This window comes from Dermochelys coriacea, chromosome 14 (assembly GCF_009764565.3).
Source record: "Dermochelys coriacea isolate rDerCor1 chromosome 14, rDerCor1.pri.v4, whole genome shotgun sequence".
Lineage (NCBI taxonomy): Eukaryota > Metazoa > Chordata > Testudines > Dermochelyidae > Dermochelys > Dermochelys coriacea.
In genome coordinates this window covers 20213445-20235955 of record NC_050081.1, presented here as the reverse complement: position 1 = coordinate 20235955, position 22511 = coordinate 20213445, and the positions used below count along the sequence as shown (strand labels likewise).

Sequence of the window (22511 nt, the reverse complement as noted above, 5' to 3'; positions counted from 1 at the left end):
TTCACCACCCTCTTAGTGAAAAAGTTTTTCCTAATATCCAATCTAAACCTCCCCCATTGCAACTTGAGACCATTACTCCTCGTTCTGTCATCTGCTACCATTGAGAACAGTCTAGAGCCATCCTCTTTGAAACCCCCTTTCAGGTAGTTGAAAGCAGCTATCAAATCCCCCCTCATTCTTCTCTTCTGCAGACTAAACAATCCCAGCTCCCTCAGCCTCTCCTCATAAGTCATGTGCTCTAGACCCCTAATCATTTTTGTTGCCCTTCGCTGTACTCTTTCCAATTTATCCACATCCTTCTTGTAGTGTGGGGCCCAAAACTGGACACAGTACTCCAGATGAGGCCTCACCAGTGTCGAATAGAGGGGAACGATCACGTCCCTCGATCTGCTCGCTATGCCCCTACTTATACATCCCAAAATGCCATTGGCCTTCTTGGAAACAAGGGCACACTGCTGACTCATATCCAGCTTCTCGTCCACTGTCACCCCTAGGTCCTTTTCCGCAGAACTGCTGCCGAGCCATTCGGTCCCTAGTCTGTAGCGGTGCATTGGATTCTTCCATCCTAAGTGCAGGACCCTGCACTTATCCTTATTGAACCTCATTAGATTTCTTTTGGCCCAATCTTCCAATTTGTCTAGGTCCTTCTGTATCCTATCCCTCCCCTCCAGCGTATCTACCACTCCTCCCAGTTTAGTATCATCCGCAAATTTGCTGAGAGTGCAATCCACACCATCCTCCAGATCATTTATGAAGATATTGAACAAAACGGGCCCCAGGACCGACCCCTGGGGCACTCCACTTGACACCGGCTGCCAACTAGACATGGAGCCATTGATCACTACCCGTTGAGCCCGACAATCTAGCCAGCTTTCTACCCACCTTATAGTGCATTCATCCAGCCCATACTTCCTTAACTTGCTGACAAGAATGCTGTGGGAGACCGTGTCAAAAGCTTTGCTAAAGTCAAGAAACAATACATCCACTGCTTTCCCTTCATCCACAGAACCAGTAATCTCATCATAAAAGGCGATTAGATTAGTCAGGCATGACCTTCCCTTGGTGAATCCATGCTGACTGTTCCTGATCACTTTCCTCTCCTCTAAGTGCTTCAGGATTGATTCTTTGAGGACCTGCTCCATGATTTTTCCAGGGACTGAGGTGAGGCTGACCGGCCTGTAGTTCCCAGGATCCTCCTTCTTCCTTTTTTTAAAGATGGGCACTACATTAGCCTTTTTCCAGTCATCCGGGACTTCCCCCGTTCGCCACGAGTTTTCAAAGATAATGGCCAAGGGCTCTGCAATCACAGCCGCCAATTCCCTCAGCACTCTCGGATGCAATTCGTCCGGCCCCATGGACTTGTGCACGTCCAGCTTTTCTAAATAGTCCCTAACCACCTCTATCTCTACAGAGGGCTGGCCATCTCTTCCCCATTTTGTGATGCCCAGCACAGCAGTCTGGGAGCTGACCTTGTTAGTGAAAACAGAGGCAAAAAAAGCATTGAGTACATTAGCTTTTTCCACATCCTCTGTCACTAGCTTGCCTCCCTCATTCAGTAAGGGGCCCACACTTTCCTTGGCTTTCTTCTTGTTGCCAACATACCTGAAGAAACCCTTCTTGTTACTCTTGACATCTCTTGCTAGCTGCAGCTCCAGGTGCGATTTGGCCCTCCTGATATCTTTCCTACATGCCCGAGCAATATTTTTATACTCTTCCCTGGTCATATGTCCAACCTTCCACTTCTTGTAAGCTTCTTTTTTATGTTTAAGATCCGCTAAGATTTCACCATTAAGCCAAGCTGGTCGCCTGCCATATTTACTATTCTTTCGACTCATCGGGATGGTTTGTCCCTGTAACCTCAACAGGGATTCCTTGAAATACAGCCAGCTCTCCTGGACTCCCTTCCCTTTCATGTTAGTCCCCCAGGGGATCCTGGCCATCTGTTCCCTGAGGGAGTCAAAGTCTGCTTTCCTGAAGTCCAGGGTCCGTATCCTGCTGCTTACCTTTCTTCCCTGCATCAGGATCCTGAACTCAACCAACTCATGGTCACTGCCTCCCAGATTCCCATCCACTTTTGCTTCCCCCACTAATTCTACCCGGTTTGTGAGCAGCAGGTCAAGAAAAGCGCTCCCCCTAGTTGGCTCCCCTAGCACTTGCACCAGGAAATTGTCCCCTACGCTTTCCAAAAACTTCCTGGATTGTCTATGCACCGCTGTATTGCTCTCCCAGCAGATATCAGGAAAATTAAAGTCACCCATGAGAATCAGGGCATGCGATCTAGTAGCTTCCGTGAGTTGCCGGAAGAAAGCCTCATCCACCTCATCCCCCTGGTCCGGTGGTCTATAGCAGACTCCCACCATGACATCACTCTTGTTGCACACACTTCTAAACTTAATCCAGAGACACTCAGGTTTTTCCACAGTTTCGTACCGGAGCTCTGAGCAGTCATACTGCTCCCTTACATACAGTGCTACTCCCCCACCTTTTCTGCCCTGCCTGTCCTTCCTGAACAGTTTATAACCATCCATGACTGTACTCCAGTCATGTGAGTTATCTATCTTGAGTCTCACTCCAGTGCCCTATTCACTAGACAATGGTGCTTCCCTTACCTATGAGGGTTGGCATACTACCTCTAGCTAAAGCAGCTGGCTCGCACAGAGAATCATAGATTCTGATCTTGCAAGGTACTGACTATTCTTTAATTAATAAGTACACATCCATGAGTGGAGGGGTTTACATTACCTATGTAAAATTTTGATCTAGAACTACCAAGGTCATTTTTTGTCACTGTTCTTTACATTTGTTATATATCATCCTGATAAAGTTCCTGTGGGGGACAGGCAAGCATCTGAATAGTTTTAGGATTTTTCTTATATATGGCAATAGTATGTTTTTAAAACATTGCATTGAAATGTGTGCCCTTCAACTTGCTAGACATTTGTTCCATCATAGAGCTAGACTTTCCTAAATGGCACCATATGGGACCAAAAGTGGCCTAATCTGATTTCAGTGAGTGATTTGATTTTGTTCGTTAGTTTTGGATTTCTTTTTAAAAGCATCAATCAGAAGTGATGTGATCCTGGTAATAACATGTTGTAAATTACAATACATCCATTCTGTTGCATATCATGTCTTTTGTTTGAAATTGCTACACTATAATTTTATAAGTTTTAGGAGTTTGAGAAACAAAATATTTCAGTCTATTTGGTTTGATGACAGGTATTCAGCTTCTAGCTTTTAAAAGCACTGGAACAGAATGTTTTGGGTTGTGGGAGACTTTTATTGCTTCATATTGTGCTAATGTTTTTGTTTGTTTATATCATTTCAATTTAAACTTTGTGTGCTCTATAACTTTTAGCAGTTAAACTAACTCTATTTTCATCAAGCTGATTATATATGTGTCAAAATCTATTCTACAACATGGAGCTACTAACTGTGGTCTGTAACCTATCATTTAATTAGCTTCTGTACAAGATGACTGGAGGATAGCTAATGTGATGCTACTTTAAAAAAAAAAAGGCTCTAGAGGTGATCCTGGTAACTACAGGCCAGTAAGCCTAACTTCAATACAGGGCAAATTGGTTGAAACTGTAGTAAAGAACAGAATTATCAGACACATAGATGAACATCATTTGTTGGGGAAAAGACAACATGGGTTTTGTAAAGGGAAACCATGCCTCACCAATCCACTAGAATTATTTGAGAAGGTCAACAAGCATGTGCACAAGGGTGATCCAATAGATATAGTGTACTTAGATTTTTAAAAAGCCTTTGACAAGGTTCCTCACCAAAGGCTCTTAAGCAAAATAGATGTCTTGAGATAAGAGGGAAGGTTTTCTTGTGGATCGGTAACTGGTTAAAAGAGAGAAAACAAAGGATAGGAACAAATGGTCAGTCTTCAGAATGGTGAGAGGTAAATAGTGGTGTCCCTCAGGGTTCTGTACTTGGACCAGTACAGTTCAACATATTCATGAATGATCTGGGAAAAGGGGTAAACAGTGAGGTGGCAAAATTTGCAGATGATACAAAACTACTCAAAATAGTTAAGTGCAAAGCAAAATGCGAAGAGTTACAAAGAGACTTCACAAAACTGGGTGAATGGGCAATCAAATTGCAGATGAAATTAAATGTTGATAAATGCAAAATAATGCCCATTGCAAAAACATAATCCCAACTATACATATAAAATGATGGAGCCTAAATTAGCTGTTACCACTCAAGAAAGAGATCTTGGCATCATTGTCGATAGTTCTCTGAAAACATCCACCCAATGTGTAGCAGCAGTCCAGAAAGCTAACAGAATAATGGGCATCATTAGGAAAGGGATAGATAAGAAGACAGAAAATATAATATTGCCTCTGTATAAATTCATGGTACTCCCACATCTTGAATACTGCATGCAGATGTGATCGCTCCATCTCAAAAAAGATACACTGGAGTTGGATAAGGTACAGAAAAGGGCAACAAAAATAATTAGGAATATGGAATAGTTGCCATATGAGGAGAGATTAATAAGTGTGGGAATTTTCAGCTTAGAAAATAAATGACTAAAGAGGGATATGATAGAGGTCTATAAAATAATGACTGGTGTGGAGAAAGTAAATAAGGAAGTGTTACTTACTCCTTCTCATAAAAGACGAACTAAGGGTCACCTAATGAAATTAATAGGCAGAAGGTTTAAAACAAACAAAAGGAAATATTTCTTCACACAATACACAGTCAACCTGTGGAACTGTTTGCCAGAGGATGTTGTGAAGGCCAAGACTATAACACCGTTCAAAAAAGAACTAAATAAGTTCATGGAGAATAGGTCCATCAATGGCTATTAGCCAGGATGGGCAGGGATGGTATCACTAGCCTCTGTTTGACAGAAGCTGGGAATGGGTGAAAAGGGATAGATCACCTGTTCTGCTCATTCCCTCTGGGGCACCTGGCATTGGCTACTGTCGGAAGACAGGATACTGGGATGGACCTTTGGTCTGACCCACTATGGCCGTTCTTATGGAGCAACGATGCACAGAATTAAAAAACTAAGAACAAAAAATAGTTGTGCATCAGTAACTGTACAGCTTCCATGCAGTGATTGTCCGGGACAATTTCCTTCAGGATAACAAATAATTAAGTTCTTTGTCTCCTTTTCCATAGTCATCATCCAACTCACTCCCCATTGTTTTCACCATGAATAACTTTACTGGCATGACCAGGTGTTGCTCAAGTTAATACATCTATCATTAATTAATTTTAGCCTTGTTCTCAACCTAATCATGTAAAAATTATATGCATCTCCAAAGAAATATACAGAATATTGGTTTATCCTTAAAATGTTGCTTGAATACCCATGTAAATTGACCGTACTGTACTTTTACAGGTCAGTGTATATAAGTTGCATAAAAATATCTGCATTACTGTACATATGTGAGAACAAATCCTTATAAGAGATGCGAAGAACATTTTCATGCTCTGTCCATACACATAAATGATTTGTTTTGGCTTATAAATAAGGCTGAGAGTCTGTCACAGAGGTCACAGAAATCACGAATTCCATGACCTTTCGGGACTTCTGCAGCAGCCACCTGAGGAGCTGGCGCAGCCCGGGGCCAGCCACACTGGCTGCTGCTGGGGCAGTCTCAAGCCTCCATGCCTCCCTCCCCCAGCAGCAGCAGGAGTTTGGACGTGGAAGGGAGCTCAGAGCTGGGGCAGGGGTTTGGGGCACAGGAGGGGGTGAGGGCTCTGGGTGGTACTTGCTTCGGGGGGGCTCCCCGGAAGCAGCAACATGTGCCTCAGCCCCCAAATGAAGGTGCGGTCAGGCGGCTCTGCGCAGTACTTCCGCCTGCAGGCACCGCTCCCATAGCTCCCATTGGCCATGGTTTCTGGCCAATGGGTGCTGCGGAGCCAGCGCTTAGGGTGTAGAGAGTGCGCGGTGCCCCCTGGCCGCACCTCCACCTAGGATCCGAGGGAAATATCGCTGTTTTTGGGATGCCCCGTGGAACCAGGTAGGAAACCTGTCAGCAGTAACTACCCCCTCACCCCACAGAAGCAGGGGTCCCCCCACAGAGCACCCCAGGCCACCCCCCTCCAGAGCACCCATGGTGCCTCTGGGCCGCCCCTGCCCCAGAGCACCCAAGGTTTAATCAGGGGTATATAGGATAAGTCATGGGCTGTGAATTTTTGTTTACTGCCCGTGACCTGTCCATTACCTTTACTAAAAATACCCATGACTAAAACATAGCCTTACTTATAACCAGTCTCATTAGGTGTTCTATTTGTTGTGATGAAATAAAGGTTGTCCAAAATATCAGCATTGACCCTTAGGAGAGTGTTCTCTTTACAGAACATTTAAGTATCTGATTAGTCTCATTGGAGTTAATTAGACTACTTGCATTGCTTAAAGTTAAGTACATGCTTAAGTGCTCTGTTTAATCAGGGCCTTAGTGAGCAAGTGGCTTTTCCAGTCTTCTTCACCTTCAAATACATTTAGCATACCCCAAACAGGCTTAGGACTTGTCCCCCTTCTGGAATTTTGCTTTATTGATAAAGAAGTTTCCACTCAGTTGCAGTCCAATGTTTCTTCCTAAGCTTTTTTCATCCTACGGTCCCACCTTGGGCACTCCCACTTCCTTGGTATCTATGGTGGAGCTAATAAGTACTTGCAATAGTGCGTCAGCTGATCAACACCTGCTAATTTGTTGCCAGGCTCAGCATCTCCCATCAGAATCAACATCTGCTAACAGGTTGTTTCATAGGACAATACTGGCAGCAATATTACTCTCTTATGCATATAAGCCATGATTTTCCAACTTAGGTGCCTAAATCCATATTTAAGCACCTAAATAAAAGTGGTCTGATTTTTCAGAGGTGCTGAGTGCCCTTCAGCTCCCGATGTCTTCACTGGGAGTGTCTGGTGCTTAGCCCCTCTGAAATGGCAGGCCATTTCTGTTTAGAGATGGGTTATTCAAATATGCTTCAGTGACTTAGCAGCACAAGTCTCAGCACAGGACTATTGACTTAGGACTGGTCTTCACTACAGGGAGATGGATGCTGCTGCAATTGATGCAGCAGGGGTCGATTTAGCAGGTCTAGTGAAGCCCCACTAAATCGATGGCAGAGCACTCTGTGGTCGACCCCAGTATTTCACCTCTGAGAAGAAAGGGAAATTGACCGGAGAGTGTCCCCCGTCGACGCAGCGCAGTGAAGACACCTGGGTAAGTCGAGCTAAGCTAGGTCGACTCCAGCTATGTTATTCACATGGCTGGAGTAGCGTAACTTAGGTCAACTTACCCCAGTAGTGAAGACAAGCCCTTATAGTGGGACTTGAGTTACAAAGTCACTTAGATGTTTTTGAAAATACCATCCCTAGGTGCCTCAATATGGAATTAAATTTAAAAGATTTGAATCTGTGGGCCTAAAGTTAAGATCCTAAATCCCTATTTATCCATCTAAAAAGAAAAGTGGCCCGAGGAACTGAGCAACCCCAGCTCATATTGTAATTAATGAGAGCAACAGGTATCTAACTATGGATTCAGAAGGCTAAATTTATGCAACCAAGTTGGAGAATTTTAGCTATAGAGTAGTATTAATTATTGCATCTATAGTATACTTTGAAATGATCTTCCGGAAACCAATATATTTTCATTAGTGATTGAAACTGGCATTAAATTTGTTTATTTTTCTGTTTCCATAAACCTGCTTGTACAGATAACTTTCTTTGGAGCTGGACACAATATGCCTTTTTAACTTCAGATTTCTGTTTGACAAGTTCAGTCTCCTGGTTTGCTAGATATTTTTCCTTGTAATAAAAGTGATAATTTGTTTATCTGACATAATCTGGATATTCTGGTTTATTTCATAGTTGGGTTTATGGCATGTTTGTTTAAGGCAGCAAAGGTTGATTATGTACAGTTCCTGACTGTGTTGGTGCTAGTCATTGAAGCTGTGAGCATTCAAAAATTTAAAATTAATAACTATATTCATGTTGTCTATCAAATCATATGTTTCTTTCCAAGACTTTTAGTTTAGCCAGGTAGCATTAAGTACTGTATACATATTGTTCTGGTTTAAAATCAAGCTGTACTTCACTTTCCCCAATTTTCCACAGAAAATCATAGAATATAGATCAAAGTTTGTAATTTTGTGCTTTCTGAAAGCACACTGGAGCCCTAGAGTTGGACACAGACTTTCCATTATATATGTACTTTCATTATTAAGATTAGTATTTTTAGTAAAACTAGTAGAACTTCAGTTGTGGTGGATCTCTCAAAACTTGAATTATAGTTTAAAGATTTTTGGATTTGTTGTAAAACTTGCTGTTACTAATAGGAACAGTCACAGTGCTACAGTATATGAAATAGGAAATACTAGATTTAATTTCTTATGCCATGATTCTGCAAAGACTTGTGCAGGTGCTGAATTTTAAGTACATGAGTAGTCTCAGTGAATTTAATGGGGCTTCTGATGTCTTTTAAGTCCAAGATAAGCCTAAAAGTCTTTGCAGGACAAAGGCATAAGTTAATAAATGAAAATAAACTTCATTATCAAAGAGTATATCTGTTAGGACTATTCTTCCTTTTCACTAAGGTTGTTTCTTATCAACTTTTTCCCTAGGTGTTTACCTCCCATGGACCCACTGTGATCATGCCTACCTGGTTCTGCTCCCGAGAATGGTTTTGTCACGTGGGCAAATTTAATGAGGGTGGGAAGGTAAGTGCTACTGATAGAAACAAAATTGATACTCCATTCTTGATTCCATTTTGTTAAGAAGTGTGTGTTAGCAGGACAATTGGTAGTGTTATGTTCTCAAGAGGTCTTTTCCTGTTGCTATTAAATGGGCCACAGAATGTTAGTTCATGTGTGGCTAACTAATCTCAAATACTATAGGGGATAAAACTGAGGAAAAGCATTTCCTCTTCTGGCTTGCAAATTTCAGAAAAGACTTCAGTTCATCAACAAACACTCCTCCAGCTTTTTGGTACGTTTCTAGTGTTAAGGCTTTGGCGCACAGCGCTGAAACAACATTGGTTACGTCTATGCATCAGCTATGCGGTGTGATTCCCAGCTCGGATAGACATACATGCACTAACTGTGCTAGAAGTAGGGCCTAAAAATAGCAGTGTGGCCACAGTGGCACAGAGAGCAGCTCAGGCTAGCCACCTGAGTATAATCCTGCCCAACCTCCTTGGTACAACTTGGGCAGTTAATCTGAGCTACTGCCTGTGCCACTGCGAACTCACTGGTAGTTTTATGTGTTAGGTCAAACAGAGCTTGCAGTGTACGTATAACTGAGCTGGGAGTCTCACCTCCTAGCTGCTATGTAGACATATCTTGTGTGATGGAAGGACATTCTGATAATTAAGAAGCACACTTATATTCTACTTTGTTTCTGAACTCTTCTATGTAATACTGCCAGACGTAGCATTGCAGTACTGCTGAAGGTAATTCGTACTCTAATTTATGTACTACTTATTACGATACTAGATTATTATCATTGCTGTTATTAGATTTACAGTACCACCTACTGACCCCAGCTGACAGTGAGGTCCCGTTGTGCTAGGCACTGTAAAAATATATGGTGAGAGAGAATCGCTATCCCAAAGAGTTTACAGTCCAAATAGAAAAGATGGAGAAGGGTGGGAGGGGAAACAAAGACCAAGTGGTGAAATGTTTTGCCTAAGATCACACAGGTCAGTGGCAGAGCTTGGAATAGGACCCAGGTCTCCTGAGTCAATCCAATGCCCTATCCAGTAGACAGACCATATGACTTTTCTCTCTCTCTCTGTCTCTCTCTTGCTTTACCCTGGAGTTGACTTTCCATTATCTAAAGAACATCCATTTGACTTAAATCTTGAGCCTTGCCTTGTAACCATGCTGGTATGGTTTGGATTTTTTGCCTTCCTACTTTTTTAATTTTATTTTACAGCATACGTGCCTCCTTCTCTCTTTATTGAGAAGAATAGACAGGCCTGTAACTAGAGCTGATCCTGAGAATAGAAGGGTGTGCTGTCTTCCGGGTGCTAAGATACGGGATGTAGACCTGAGGTTGAAAAGGATCCTAAAGGGAGCGGGAAAGAATCCCCTAATTATCCTTCATGTGGGAACAAATTATACGGCTAGATTCTCGCTGGAAAGTATTAAGGGAGACTATGCTAGGCTGGGGAAGACGCTTAAGGAAATTGAGGCTCAGGTGATCTTTAGCGGGATCCTTCCTGTTCCTAGAGAAGGGCAACAAAGGTGTGACAAGATTATGACTGTCAATAGATGGCTTAGGCAGTGGTGCTATAAGGAGGGCTTTGGGATGTATGGCCACTGGGAGGCATTCACGGACAGAGGACAGTTCTCTTGGGATGGACTTCATCTGAGTAGGGAAGGAAATAGACTTCTAGGATCGAGGCTGGCACAACTGATAAAGAGAGCTTTAAACTAGGAATTAGGGGGAGATGGATGGGAGATGTCCAGGAAATCTCCACGCCAGATTTTAGCATTGAGAGGGAAGAAGACGAAGTAAGAAAGGATACAGCCGTGGGTAGGAGAACGTATATAAGGAGCGAGGGCGGTGTGGATACTAGTCTAATAGGTTATACTGGCTGTAGAATGACTGTGCCTAATAGGGTACAAAATGTGAGCGAGGCCAAACAGCAAAAATTAAGATGTTTATACACCAATGCGAGGAGCCTAAGTAACAAAATGGAGGAACTAGAGCTACTGGTGCAGGAAGTGAAACCAGATATTATAGGGATAACAGAAACATGGTGGAATAGTAGTCATGACTGGACTACAGGTATTGACGGGTATGTGCTCTTTAGGAAAGACACAAACAAAGGTAAAGGGGGTGGAGTAGCATTGTATATCAATGATGAGGTAGAATGTAAAGAAATAAGAAGCGATGCAATGGATAAGACAGAGTCCGTCTGGGCAAAAATTACATTGGGGAAGAAAACTAGTAAAGCCTCTCCTACGATAGTGCTTGGGGTGTGCTATAGACCTCCGGGATCTAATTTGGATATGGATAGAGCCCTTTTTAATGTCTTTAATAAAGTAAATACTAATGGAAACTGCGTGATCATGGGAGACTTTAACTTCCCAGATATAGACTGGAGGACCAGTGCCAGTAATAATAATAGGGTTCAGATTTTCCTAGATGCGATAGCTGATGGATTCCTTCATCAAGTAGTTGCTGAACCGACTAGAGGGGATGCCATTTTAGATTTAATTTTGGTGAGTAGCGAGGACCTCATAGAAGAAATGGTTGTAGGGGACAATCTTGGCTCAAGTGATCATGAGCTAATTCAGTTCAAACTAAATGGAAGGATTAACAAAAATAAATCTGCAACTAGGGTTTTTGATTTCAAAAGGGCTGACTTTCAAAAATTAAGGAAATTAGGGAAGTGGATTGGACAAAAGAACTTATGGATCTAAAGGTAGAGGAGGCCTGGGATTACTTTAAATCAAAACTGCAGAAGCTATCGGAAGCCTGTATCCCAAGAAAGGGGAAAAAATTCATAGGAAGGAGTTGTAGACCAAGCTGGATGAGCAAGCATCTCAGAGAGATGATTAAGAAGAAGCAGAAAGCATACAGGGAGTGAAAGACAGGAGGGATCAGCAAGGAAAGCTACCTAATTGAGGTCAGAACATGTAGGGATAAAGTGAGACAGGCTAAAGTCGAGTAGAGTTGGACCTTGCAAGGGGAATTAAAACCAATAGTAAAAGGTTCTATAGCCATATAAATAAGAAGAAAACTAAGAAAGAAGAAGTGGGGCCGCTTAACACTGAGGATGGAGTGGAGGTTAAAGATAATCTAGGCATGGCCCAATATCTAAACAAATACTTTGCCTCAGTCTTTAATAAGGCTAAAGAGGATCTTGTGGATAATGGTAGCATGACAAATGGGAATGAGGATATAGAGGTAGATATTACCATATCTGAGGTAGAAGCAAAACTGAAACAGCTTAATGGGACTAAATCGGGGGGCCTGAAACCTGAAATTGCAAGCCCATTAGCAAGAATTTTTAATGAATCTGTAAACTCAGGAGTAGTACCGAATGATTGGAGAATTGCTAATATAGTTCCTATTTTTAAGAAAGGAAAAAAAAGTGATCCGGGTAACTACAGGCCAGTTAGTTTGACATCTGTAGTATGCAAGGTCCTGGAAAAAATTTTGAAGGAGAAATTAGTTAAGGACATTGAAGTCAATGGTAAATGGGACAAAATACAACATGGTTTTACAAAAGGTAGATCGTGCCAAACCAACCTAATCTCCTTTTTTGAAAAAGTAACAGATTTTTTAGATAAAGGAAACGCAGTGGATCTAATTTACCTAGATTTCAGTAAGGCATTTGATACCGTGCCACATGGGGAATTATTAGTTAAATTGGAGAAGATGGGGATCAATATGAACATCAAAAGGTGGATAAGGAATTGGTTAAAGGGGAGACTGCAACGGGTCCTACTGAAAGGCGAACTGTCAGGTTGGAGGGAGGTTACCAGTGGAGTTCCTCAGGGATCGGTTTTGGGACCAGTCTTATTTAATCTTTTTATTACTGACCTTGGCACAAAAAGTGGGAGTATGCTAATAAAGTTTGCAGATGATACAAAGCTGGGAGGTATTGCCAATTTGGAGAAGGATCGGGATATTATACAGGAGGATCTGGATGACCTTGTAAACTGGAGTAATAGTAATAGGATGAAATTTAATAGTGAGAAGTGTAAGGTTATGCATTTAGAGATTAATAATAAGAATTTTAGTAATAAGTTGGGGATGCATCAATTAGAAGTAATGGAAGAGAAGAAGGACCTTGGAGTATTGGTTGATCATAGGATGACTATGAGCTGCCAATGTGATATGGCTGTGAAAAAAGCTAATGCGGTTTTGGGATGCATCAGGAGAGGCATTTCCAGTAGGGATAAGGAGGTTTTAGTACCGTTATACAAGGCGCTGGTGAGACCTCACCTAGAATACTGTGTGCAGTTCTGGTCTCCCATGTTTAAAAAGGATGAATTCAAACTGGAGCAGGTACAGAGAAGGGCTACTAGGATGATCCGAGGAATGGAAAACTTGTCTTATGAAAGGAGACTTAAGGAGCTTGGCTTATTTAGCCTAACTAAAAGAAGGTTGAGGGGAGATATGATTACTCTCTATAAATATATCAGAGGGATAAATACAGGAGAGGGAGTGCAATTATTTCAGCTCAGCACCAATGTGGACACAAGAACAAATGGGTATAAACTGGCCACCAGGAAGTTTAGACTTGAAATCAGACGAAGGTTTTTAACCATCAGAGGAGTGAAGTTTTGGAATAGCCTTCCAAGGGAAGCAGTGGGGACAAAAGATCTATCTGGTTTTAAGATTCTACTCGATAAGTTTATGGAGGAGATGGTATGATGGGATAATGGGATTTTGGTAAGTAATTGATCTTTAAATATTCAGGGTAAATAGGCCAAATCCCCTGAGATGGGATATTAGATGGATGGGATCTGAGTTACCCAAGAAAGAATTTTCTGTAGTATCTGGCTGGTGAATCTTGCCCATATGCTCAGGGTTTAGCTGATTGCCATATTTGGGGTCGGGAAGGAATTTTCCTCCAGGGCAGATTGGAGAGGCCCTGGAGGTTTTTCGCCTTCCTCTGTAGCATGGGGCATGGTTGACTTGAGGGAGGCTTCTCTGCTCCTTGAAGTCTTTAAACCATGATTTAAGGACTTCAATAGCTCAGACATGGGTGAGGTTTTTCATAGGAGTGGGTGGGTGAGATTCCGTGGCCTGCACTGTGCAGGAGGTCGGACTAGATGATCAGAATAGTCCCTTCTGACCTTAGTATCTATGAATCTATGATCAGCTTAAATGGCCTCAATGCCAAGTCTAAGGGTTTTTGGATTTATGATATAGGTAATGCACCCATAGATCTAATATTTACCTGCCAATCAATAATAATAAAAAAAATCCTTAAATTTAGCCTCATTTCCCACAGTTTACTCCCTCCCCGAACACCTGGTGGGACAAGAGTAGCTTTATTGGAGTGTCCAGGAGGTCAACAAGTCCAGGCTCTGGCAGACAGACGGGATTTAGTTCTGGAGACCAGGGACCTTCAAAGAAAATGCCCTGCTAATAGCCCCCTCATCTCTAAACCCAGGAGTCTCTTGTTCAAATGCTTCCACTGCCCACAACTGCAGAATTGTAACAAGGGAGAAAAGCAGCAATTTCCCAAGTCATCTCATCCTTAACCATTGAGGTGGGATTTTCAGAAGTGCACAGCATTGGCCTAGCTCTTCCCTTTGGAATAAATGGGAGATTTGCCAAACACAACAATGGGAACAGTGTTACTGGTCAACACTGGGTTGTCTTTGTTTGTGTATATGCTGACTTGACTCATCATCTGATGTGTTAATCACGTCTCTCGATCTTCTTGAGTTAGTATTAATTATGCAATCTACAGGTGTCAGGTTGCTGCCAGTAAACAGAGAAATAGATCAAGAAATGTCTAGATTCTAGTCTTTCCATTTGCAAAACTGTTTCCATACCAAAAAGCTGCATTTCTCACTTGGAATTAAATCTGAACACCTGTTCTTCATATGTCAAATGTTGGAGAGGTTGTGATTTGAAGAACTAAGTAAACAAAGCACGTGGAATAATCAAATGTTAACCAATGTCTAAATCCTTCTTATTGGTAAAATGTATTTAATTTTCCCATTACTTCATGGGAGATTTAAAGCATTTGCTTACAAAGACTCCATTTTATTAACAAACTTCCTCTCCTTCAAGATGTTCATTCACTACAAAGACATATTTTCTCTGCATTAGCATTATTGCAATATCCAAACAGAATTATAAATGACTTCTTCTGAAATGGGGCTTGTCTACTTGTGACTAAAAGTCTTGACTGTACATCAAAGGGCAGACTTACAAATATACTTTGTGTGCTATCCAAGTACAATGATAAAAATCCTATTACACAATGTAAATAAGGAGAGTGGAATGGCTATCACTGTTGTATGTATTTAATTATGTTTGTTCAGTTCCATTATATGTAAGTGAGGAGAATATTTAGTTATTTAATCATAAGAGCCAGGGTTGAAATATTTTGAAGTAGAGAAAGCAAGTTATCCAGTAAAGCTGAAGTGATCTCTTCTAACTTTTATATAATTGCCTTGCAAGTAACTGATTTTGATATGTGTTCATGGTATGCTGAGTAATATGGAATACCACTGAAATCTAGGCAAGAATATAAAGATTTTAATGACAACCACTTTATTTAGGATAGTGTCCTCTCTACAGTACATCCAGAGGTAGGAGGATGGTGGAATAATGAATGTATTTTTGAGGAACTTTATCAGAAAACTGAAGAGAGAGACTTCCTGGAGTGCATCCATCCCACACAAATTAAATTTAGTGACTTCTGTTATTGGAACGAGTAGCAAGATTTTATTTACAATTTGTGAGCTTAGTTTGTGAAAATTTTCTCTTTGGGAAATTTGTGTGTGTGACACCATCTAATTTATTTGATCAAGTGGGTGGCACCTTGCTTGTACATGTATTCCAACACATAGAAATGTTATTAAAAAGCCATCACTGGCTTCACGTATGTGTCACAAAGAGAATGAAAGGTTCCAGCCTTATGTACAGTTTCCTTGTATCATTAAATGACTGGTACATTTCAAAACTTAATTGCCCATGAGAGTCGGGGACTGATAACCGTGGCCAGGGACAGATATAGTGGAGGCTGGTGCTATGTGAAGTTTCCACTATATATCTTTATCAGAGCACCTCAACCTTTGGCCAACAACATCTTTTGCTATTCTAGTTATGGGTCTGCACATAGCTCTGCCTAAACATATCCTCCCTCCTTCAGTCATTAGACTACAGAGCTTTGCCCTGTCTCTTGTGGACATCCAAGTAAAAGTTACAGATCCCATGGTGCTTTTGGAAAAGACAAATAACCTGCATCCTGGCTAACATTTTCTTAATTCTAATGTCTTGTGTGAACTATTTGTAAGTGTGTAATTGCTACACAATTACTACACTACGATACCCTAACTTACTGCTTGGTAAATACTTTTGAGATACTTAAAGCACATAAGACATAGGTAACCCCAAAATCTTTTCTGGCCTGCCTAACCAGCAAACTCCTCCTCTTCAAACTTCTGCTGAATAAAGGAGAATCAAAAATGGCAGTTTGCATAATTGTGCTTTTATATGGACAAACTTCACCATGAGATTAGAATGAGAAATACCACAATTATTTTATCCCTGATTCCCAGGGCAGATCAGTGTAAAATATTTTCTGCTCTAACTAAATTCTCTGTCTATCCTGTCCTCCTAACCCCACCCCCAGCTTTAACATTCCTTTTTAAGTGTATCCAGACTAGAATTTTATGTAAATCTTGCCACTTTTGAAAACTTATCTAAAAGTGCAAACAGTGGGAAATTATTTTTAATGAGCCCCATGTGTAATCATGTAGCGTGAGCAGCTAGCATTTCTGAATACAAACTGCAGTTCAGAATCCAGTGACTAGCTCTCAGCTCTGATCTGTTCCTGTGATAAAGGGTCATGGAAAGGAGGAACTGAGGTGGGGTTGAAATACATCTTGGTGCACAGGAGAATGCAGTGAATACTCCAAATGTCTAAAGGAGCTTTATAGCCTTTGAGGGGCTCGCTAGTACCTTTCTCCTTTCTCTGGCCCAGAAGACAGCTGTCAGAATTCCTTCAAGAAACCAAGCATTTATAATAAGCCCTGGAAGCTGAAAGGTTAAGGAGAAATTTGTGGGGTTTTGGAACATGAATTAGAATATTGTCAGACTGTCAAATGACCTGTCAAGGTGCTATGGGGAAAAATGAGGACAAAACACAGGCTCTGATATTCTTGGCATGGTACAGTTAAAGCTGAACAGAGATCAGTATTTGAGTAGTATCCAGGAAGAAAAGAAAGTGCTGGAGCCAATGATAAATTATACTTACATAGTATTTGAAAACCCACCTCCTCCCCCCACTTCTAAAGACATTTCTTGCTAGTGTATTATTAAGCGCCCTTTAGAATTCACCCCGCCCTGACCCTTTGGCTTTCACCTTTTCCTTGTTTAATTTAATTGCTATTTGCCAGTAGAGCAGAAATGTTTCTCTTTTAGAAGAAAGAAAATGTGCAGAGTCTCTAGTAACCCTTTAACTTTATTTCGCAAACACTGAAGCAAATATAACATTGTCACAGATTTCCTGTTTTATAATCAGGGCAAAATGATTTAAAGGCCTTATCAGGGTATGAGCAAAGGGACAGAGTCACAGATATAAAGAAAGATTAAGAGGCTTAAGAGTGTTCTGGATAATTCTGAAGAGAAGCCAATTCAAATATTAGTGCAATAATTTAAGAGGTGGCTTCTAATGGGTCCTCCAGCCTATTTCTGGTGACTGTCCTAATGGAAGTCAAAGTAATGGCCATTAAAAAACAGTTTCATGAAATAAAGTTAACAAGATTTTCTTAAAACAGAAAAATTTCATGTAACATATGCAAAGATAGAGTATCAAGCCTATAAGATCCTGGAGATTTTGGATTATGTTCTGTCAGTCAGTGCTCAGCATTGGGAAAAAAAATCAGTTTATACCCACAAATCTAGCTTGCTTGAAACATCTAAGGCTATGTCTACACTGCAAAGTTAAGATGCGATTGCAGCATGGGTAGGCGTACCTGTGTTAGCTTTAGTGTAGACATGGTGGCATGGGCTTCAGCACAGGCTAGCAACCAGACTGGTGTAGCCCATACTGAATCCCATGATACCACATCTACAATGCTATTGTGTCTATTGTGTTACCTGTGCTAGCTAGATTAAAGCTAAAATGGATCTGCCTACTCATGCTACAATCACACCTTCACTTTGCAGTGTAGACATACCATAAGAAGCTACACCAAGGTGTGCAAAATGGAATTACCCCAGATGGCCTGGAATAACAGATGGCAGTCTGCCACAGTGCATGTGGTGCCAGCTGCTAGGCCCACCAGTCATATTGTGGTATTCAGTGTCACTGTAGATCCATGAAAAGAAAAGGAGTACTTGTGGCACCTTAGAGACTAACAAATTTATTAGAGCATAAGCTTTCATGAACTACAGCACACTTCATCAGATGAAGTGAGCTGTAGCTCACGAAAGCTTATGCTCTAATAAATTTGTTAGTCTCTAAGGTGCCACAAGTACTCCTTTTCTTTTTGCGAATACAGACTAACACGGCTGCTACTCTGAAACCTGTAGATCCCTGGTTAGCTACAAATGGGACATAATTCCATAGATTCTAAAGCCAGAAAGGATCCGTGTGATTATCTAGACTGACCTGCTGTATACCCCAGATCATAGACTGTCACTGAATAATTTCTGCCTCAAGGCCGTATTTAGTGGTTGAGCTAGATCTTATATTTTAGAAAGACAGGCCATCTTGATTTGAAGACTTCAAGTGATGGGGAATCCATCACATCCCTTGGTAAATTGTTCCAAATATTAATTACCCTAACAACTACATTTAGGCAAGGTGCAATTTTTTATCTAGCTTCAACTTCCAGCGATTGGATAGCGGTTCACAAGCACATGTGCTCTCATCAGCAGTAAACTCGAGGGCAGTGGTTCTCAACCAGGGGTATGCGTACTCCTGAGGGTACACAGAGGTCTTCCAGGGGGTACAGCAACTCATCTAGATATTTGCATAGTTTTAAAACAGGCTACATAAAAACATTAGCGAAGTCAGTACAAACTAAAATTTCATACAGACAACTTGTTTATACTGCTCTATATACTATACACTGAAATGTAAGTATGATATTTATATTCCAATTGATTTACCTTATAATTATATGGTAAAATGAGAAAATAAGCAATTTTCCAGAAATACTGTGCTGTAACATTTTTGTATTTTTATGTCTGATTTTGTAAGCAAGTAGTTTTTAAGTGAGGTGTAGAGGGTACACAAGACAAATCAGACTCCTGACAGAGGTACAGTAGTCTGAAAAGGTTGAGAGGCACTGCTCTAGAAGGCAGCGGTTTTAGCAAGCATGTTGCTGTTGCTGAGATGAGCCTTAAAAAGTCTCCTTCAGTACAGTGTGTTGGCCTGAAGTGAGTGAACTTTCTTTGAGACAGGATGTCTCTTGTGCCAGATGTATATCCAGCAACATGCTGCTAACACCACAGCACATGCTGCTGCTGTAATTTTAAAATTTAGCTCTTGGGTCTTTCTAGGGAATAAGTATTTTGATCAATAAGAATTTGGAAGTTCATTCTATAACTGTTTTGTACTATGTTATTTCCATTTAATCACTTGAATGGCTTTTAGTGCAACTCCAATGTAATATTACTATTGCAGTGTTTTGGAGTTGTTTTTTTAAAATGCATGGCCTACGGTACAAGGTATGGAATGAATAAGCTTTAAAACTTTGGCAGCAGAATCCTGCTAAAATACTTCATTAATCAGGTAAGTACGGAGACAAAAGTTATTTCCTCTTCCACTTACTCTTTCTCTCAGCACTTTGAGATTTCTCTGAGGACTAAGATAAATTTGGCTCCCTCTGGTTCCAGCCTTTTCCATCATAGGCTTATCGGTAAGAAAAAAAAGTGTTCCCAATTACAGCTTGATTTCTCTTGAGGGTTCTGATCAAGAGACTTGGCTAGCTCTCCTTCCCCACAATTCAGATTTTCCTAATATATTAATAGCCTAGTTGCAATGGTAGGTTTGCCTTTCTTGTCCTGTTTTTTTAAACAAGGCATGTAAAACCTAATTATAAAATCTTTAGGACTGGATTCCCCAGTTTTGCCAGCTGGAGATTTCTCAATATAGGGCAAATTTCCATCCGCACAAGGCTAACAGACGCAGCTCCACTGCCTCCCACACCAGCTTTCCCACAACTACCTCTTATACTGGAACTGTACTGCTAGGTGTAAAGAGGAAAGGAAGAGGACATAGAGGAAGCAGCGGGATATGTCAAAGTGGGGTGTGGATGCATCAGGGGAGGAGGGAACATGTAGGCCTGATTCTCATCTGGCAGAAGATCTTCCACCAGCATCTAACTTAAAGCAGCCTTCTTGCCAGCTTTAGCTTATACTGGAGCCAAACAGCTAAGAATTAGGGAGTAATTGTCAGTAGCACCCCTCCCTGCCGTTCATTATACCTATGTTTAGCTCTGGAACAATGGAGAATTGAGCCCATAATGCAAGATAGGTAGTTCTCTTAAAAGCATTTAGGAGAGTGTCAGACCTATACTCAGTATTACCCTCTACTTTTTGTTTCATTTGCTCTCAAATAAGGGAATACTGAACACTGTGGTAATGCAAGCTTCTTTTTAATGGCAAGCACCATCAATCTTAGGGAAAGATCGCAATTTTTATTTCTCCATTTTATAAAAATGGAAGAGCAGAAAATGCGAAGTATGGTTGAGATTTTCAGAGCCAGCTAGGAAATTTAGTTACATAACTTCCATTAATTTTAATGGGAGTTGTGTGGCTAACTCTCCAAGTTGACTTTGATAATATTAACCAGCGTATGTGTGGTGTGTCTATGGTATATATGTAGAAATATGTGATAAATTACAGAATTAAGTGATTTATTGCCTTCTTCATGCAACTTTGTCTGCCTCACCAGCCCTATATCCACTGATCCATCATCCACAGTAGAGCCTGGAACACTCAAGCATCTGAACGCCAACCATTTTAAACAAAAACAGCCTGCCAGAAGAATAGTCCCTTCTGCTCCCCTTCAAATAAATAGCTTGTCCCTCAAAGTATATTGCTCAGTGGTATGAGGTGTTCCATCCTGAACCATTGGTATGTCTTGTGACATAGGTCTAGGAATAGGTACTTTATATGTGAAAAATCAGGCCCCAGGTATCTCAAGTTGGGGATCTGGAAATTGGGACTTTCAAAATTGGTTGACACTATTGAAAATATTCTTACTCTCTCTGCCTCAGTTCCCCATCTGTAAAATGCGGATATGAATACTTCTCACAGGTGTTGGTAAAGATAAATTCATTAATGTTTCTGAGACACTTGAGATACCATTGTGATGAATGCAATCGAGAAACCTCTGAGGAAATAAAAATATTATTTATTCAGTTCATGTTTAAGACGGTGTGCATTATGGCAATACATTTACCTACTTTTGGATTTGATGTACTATCTGAAGCCAAAATAGAAAAGGAGTACTTGTGGCACCATAGAGACTAACAAATGTATTAGAGCATAAATAAATAAATATGTTAGTCTCTAAGGTGCCACAAGTACTCCTTTTCTTTTTACGGATACAGACTAACACGGCTGCTACTCTGAAACCTATCTGAAGCCTCTTCTGCTGGCCATTGTTGGAGATAGGATACTAGACTTAGATGGATCATGGGTCTGATTCAGTCTGGCAGTTCCTGTGTTCTAGTAACTTAACAGATAGGGTCATACAGCAAACGATGAGAATAATAAGAAATATTGAACAGATGCCTCATTTAATGAGTCTCAGGTCCTTTGAGAAAAAACTCTCTTGTGATTATGTAAGTAAAGATTGTATCATAATGCGTACACATAGAGGCAGAATTAAAGTTTCTATTATAATTCTGACATTACCTAACTTTTGAGAGCCTCTCTTTGCAACCTTAATGGGTTTTTAATGTAGTTTTGGTTTTGGATGGAATAATAGTACATTTGGATAATCTGTTCTGAGCAACTGCACAGAAAAACAAAGGAACATTCAGTACAGTAACTGCTATTCAGACAGGATATAGGTGCCATGAGTTCTGCAGCCAAAATTCTGTTTGTTTTTTGTTTAGGTTTATTTTGAGTAGTTAAAATTCTGCAAGGATCTAGATTGTTATCTGTAGAGGGTTTATTTTCTATTTGCTGTTGGAAAATTGCCCCCAAATGCTCTTCCTGCTGTTAAAGCAGGATAGCAGTAAAGTGGGCGAGGTAACATCTTTTACTAGCCCAACTTCTGTTGGTGAAAGAGACAAGCTTTCAAGCTGCACAAAGCTCTTCTTCAGGAAAGAGGTAAACCAACCTTTCAAAAGAGATGTGATATGCTGCTAAGTCGTCTTTGCTACATGATTCTGTCACTTGGAAACCCTTTTTGAACTAGTTGTTGGCTTATTTAATACATGAAAAAGGTGTTTTTATTTTGTCTTTTGTGTAACTAAAAAATATACACTGAAGACCTTTTATGAAGCATGTGAAGTTTCCTTGCTGATGATCCATTATGAGTGAACTTTGTGAAGCATGCTATTGAAACGAAAATCCTAGGATAATACATTATATCTATCTTAACCAGGGCCCTCCAGCTGCAGTTTCTGAGGCAAAGGAGAGAATTCTGCACTAGTTTTTTATAGAATTTATGGCTTTTCTATAATAATCTAGAGTCTTGAACAATTTTGCGTAGCAGTAGTAGAATTATAACAAAACAAAACCCTAATAGAAGTGGAAAGGGCCATGGTGTGTATAAATCCATGTGGAATGTTAGTAGTAACAAACTGTTCTAGAGAGCATCTGGAGTTATTTTTTGCTTATTTTCTGGGTTGCTGTTACA

General features: G+C 40.7%; 1 protein-coding gene across 6 annotated transcripts in view; it reads left to right on the top strand.

Moving 5' to 3' along the window:
- B3GNTL1 (UDP-GlcNAc:betaGal beta-1,3-N-acetylglucosaminyltransferase like 1) overlaps nt 1-22511 on the top strand; it is a 320641-nt gene that overhangs the window by 227933 nt on the left and 70197 nt on the right. For 4 of the 6 annotated variants that reach the window (XM_038372289.2, XM_038372293.2, XM_043497517.1 and 1 more), the window contains one exon: nt 8602-8697. The exons of 1 other annotated variant lie outside the window; for it this stretch is intronic. In XM_038372289.2, coding sequence (XP_038228217.1) covers nt 8602-8697 — 96 coding nt within the window. Of the gene's footprint in view, nt 1-7194; nt 7203-8585; nt 8698-22511 lie in introns of all 6 variants that reach the window. One more of the 6 variants, XM_043497519.1, reaches the window with a different exon arrangement.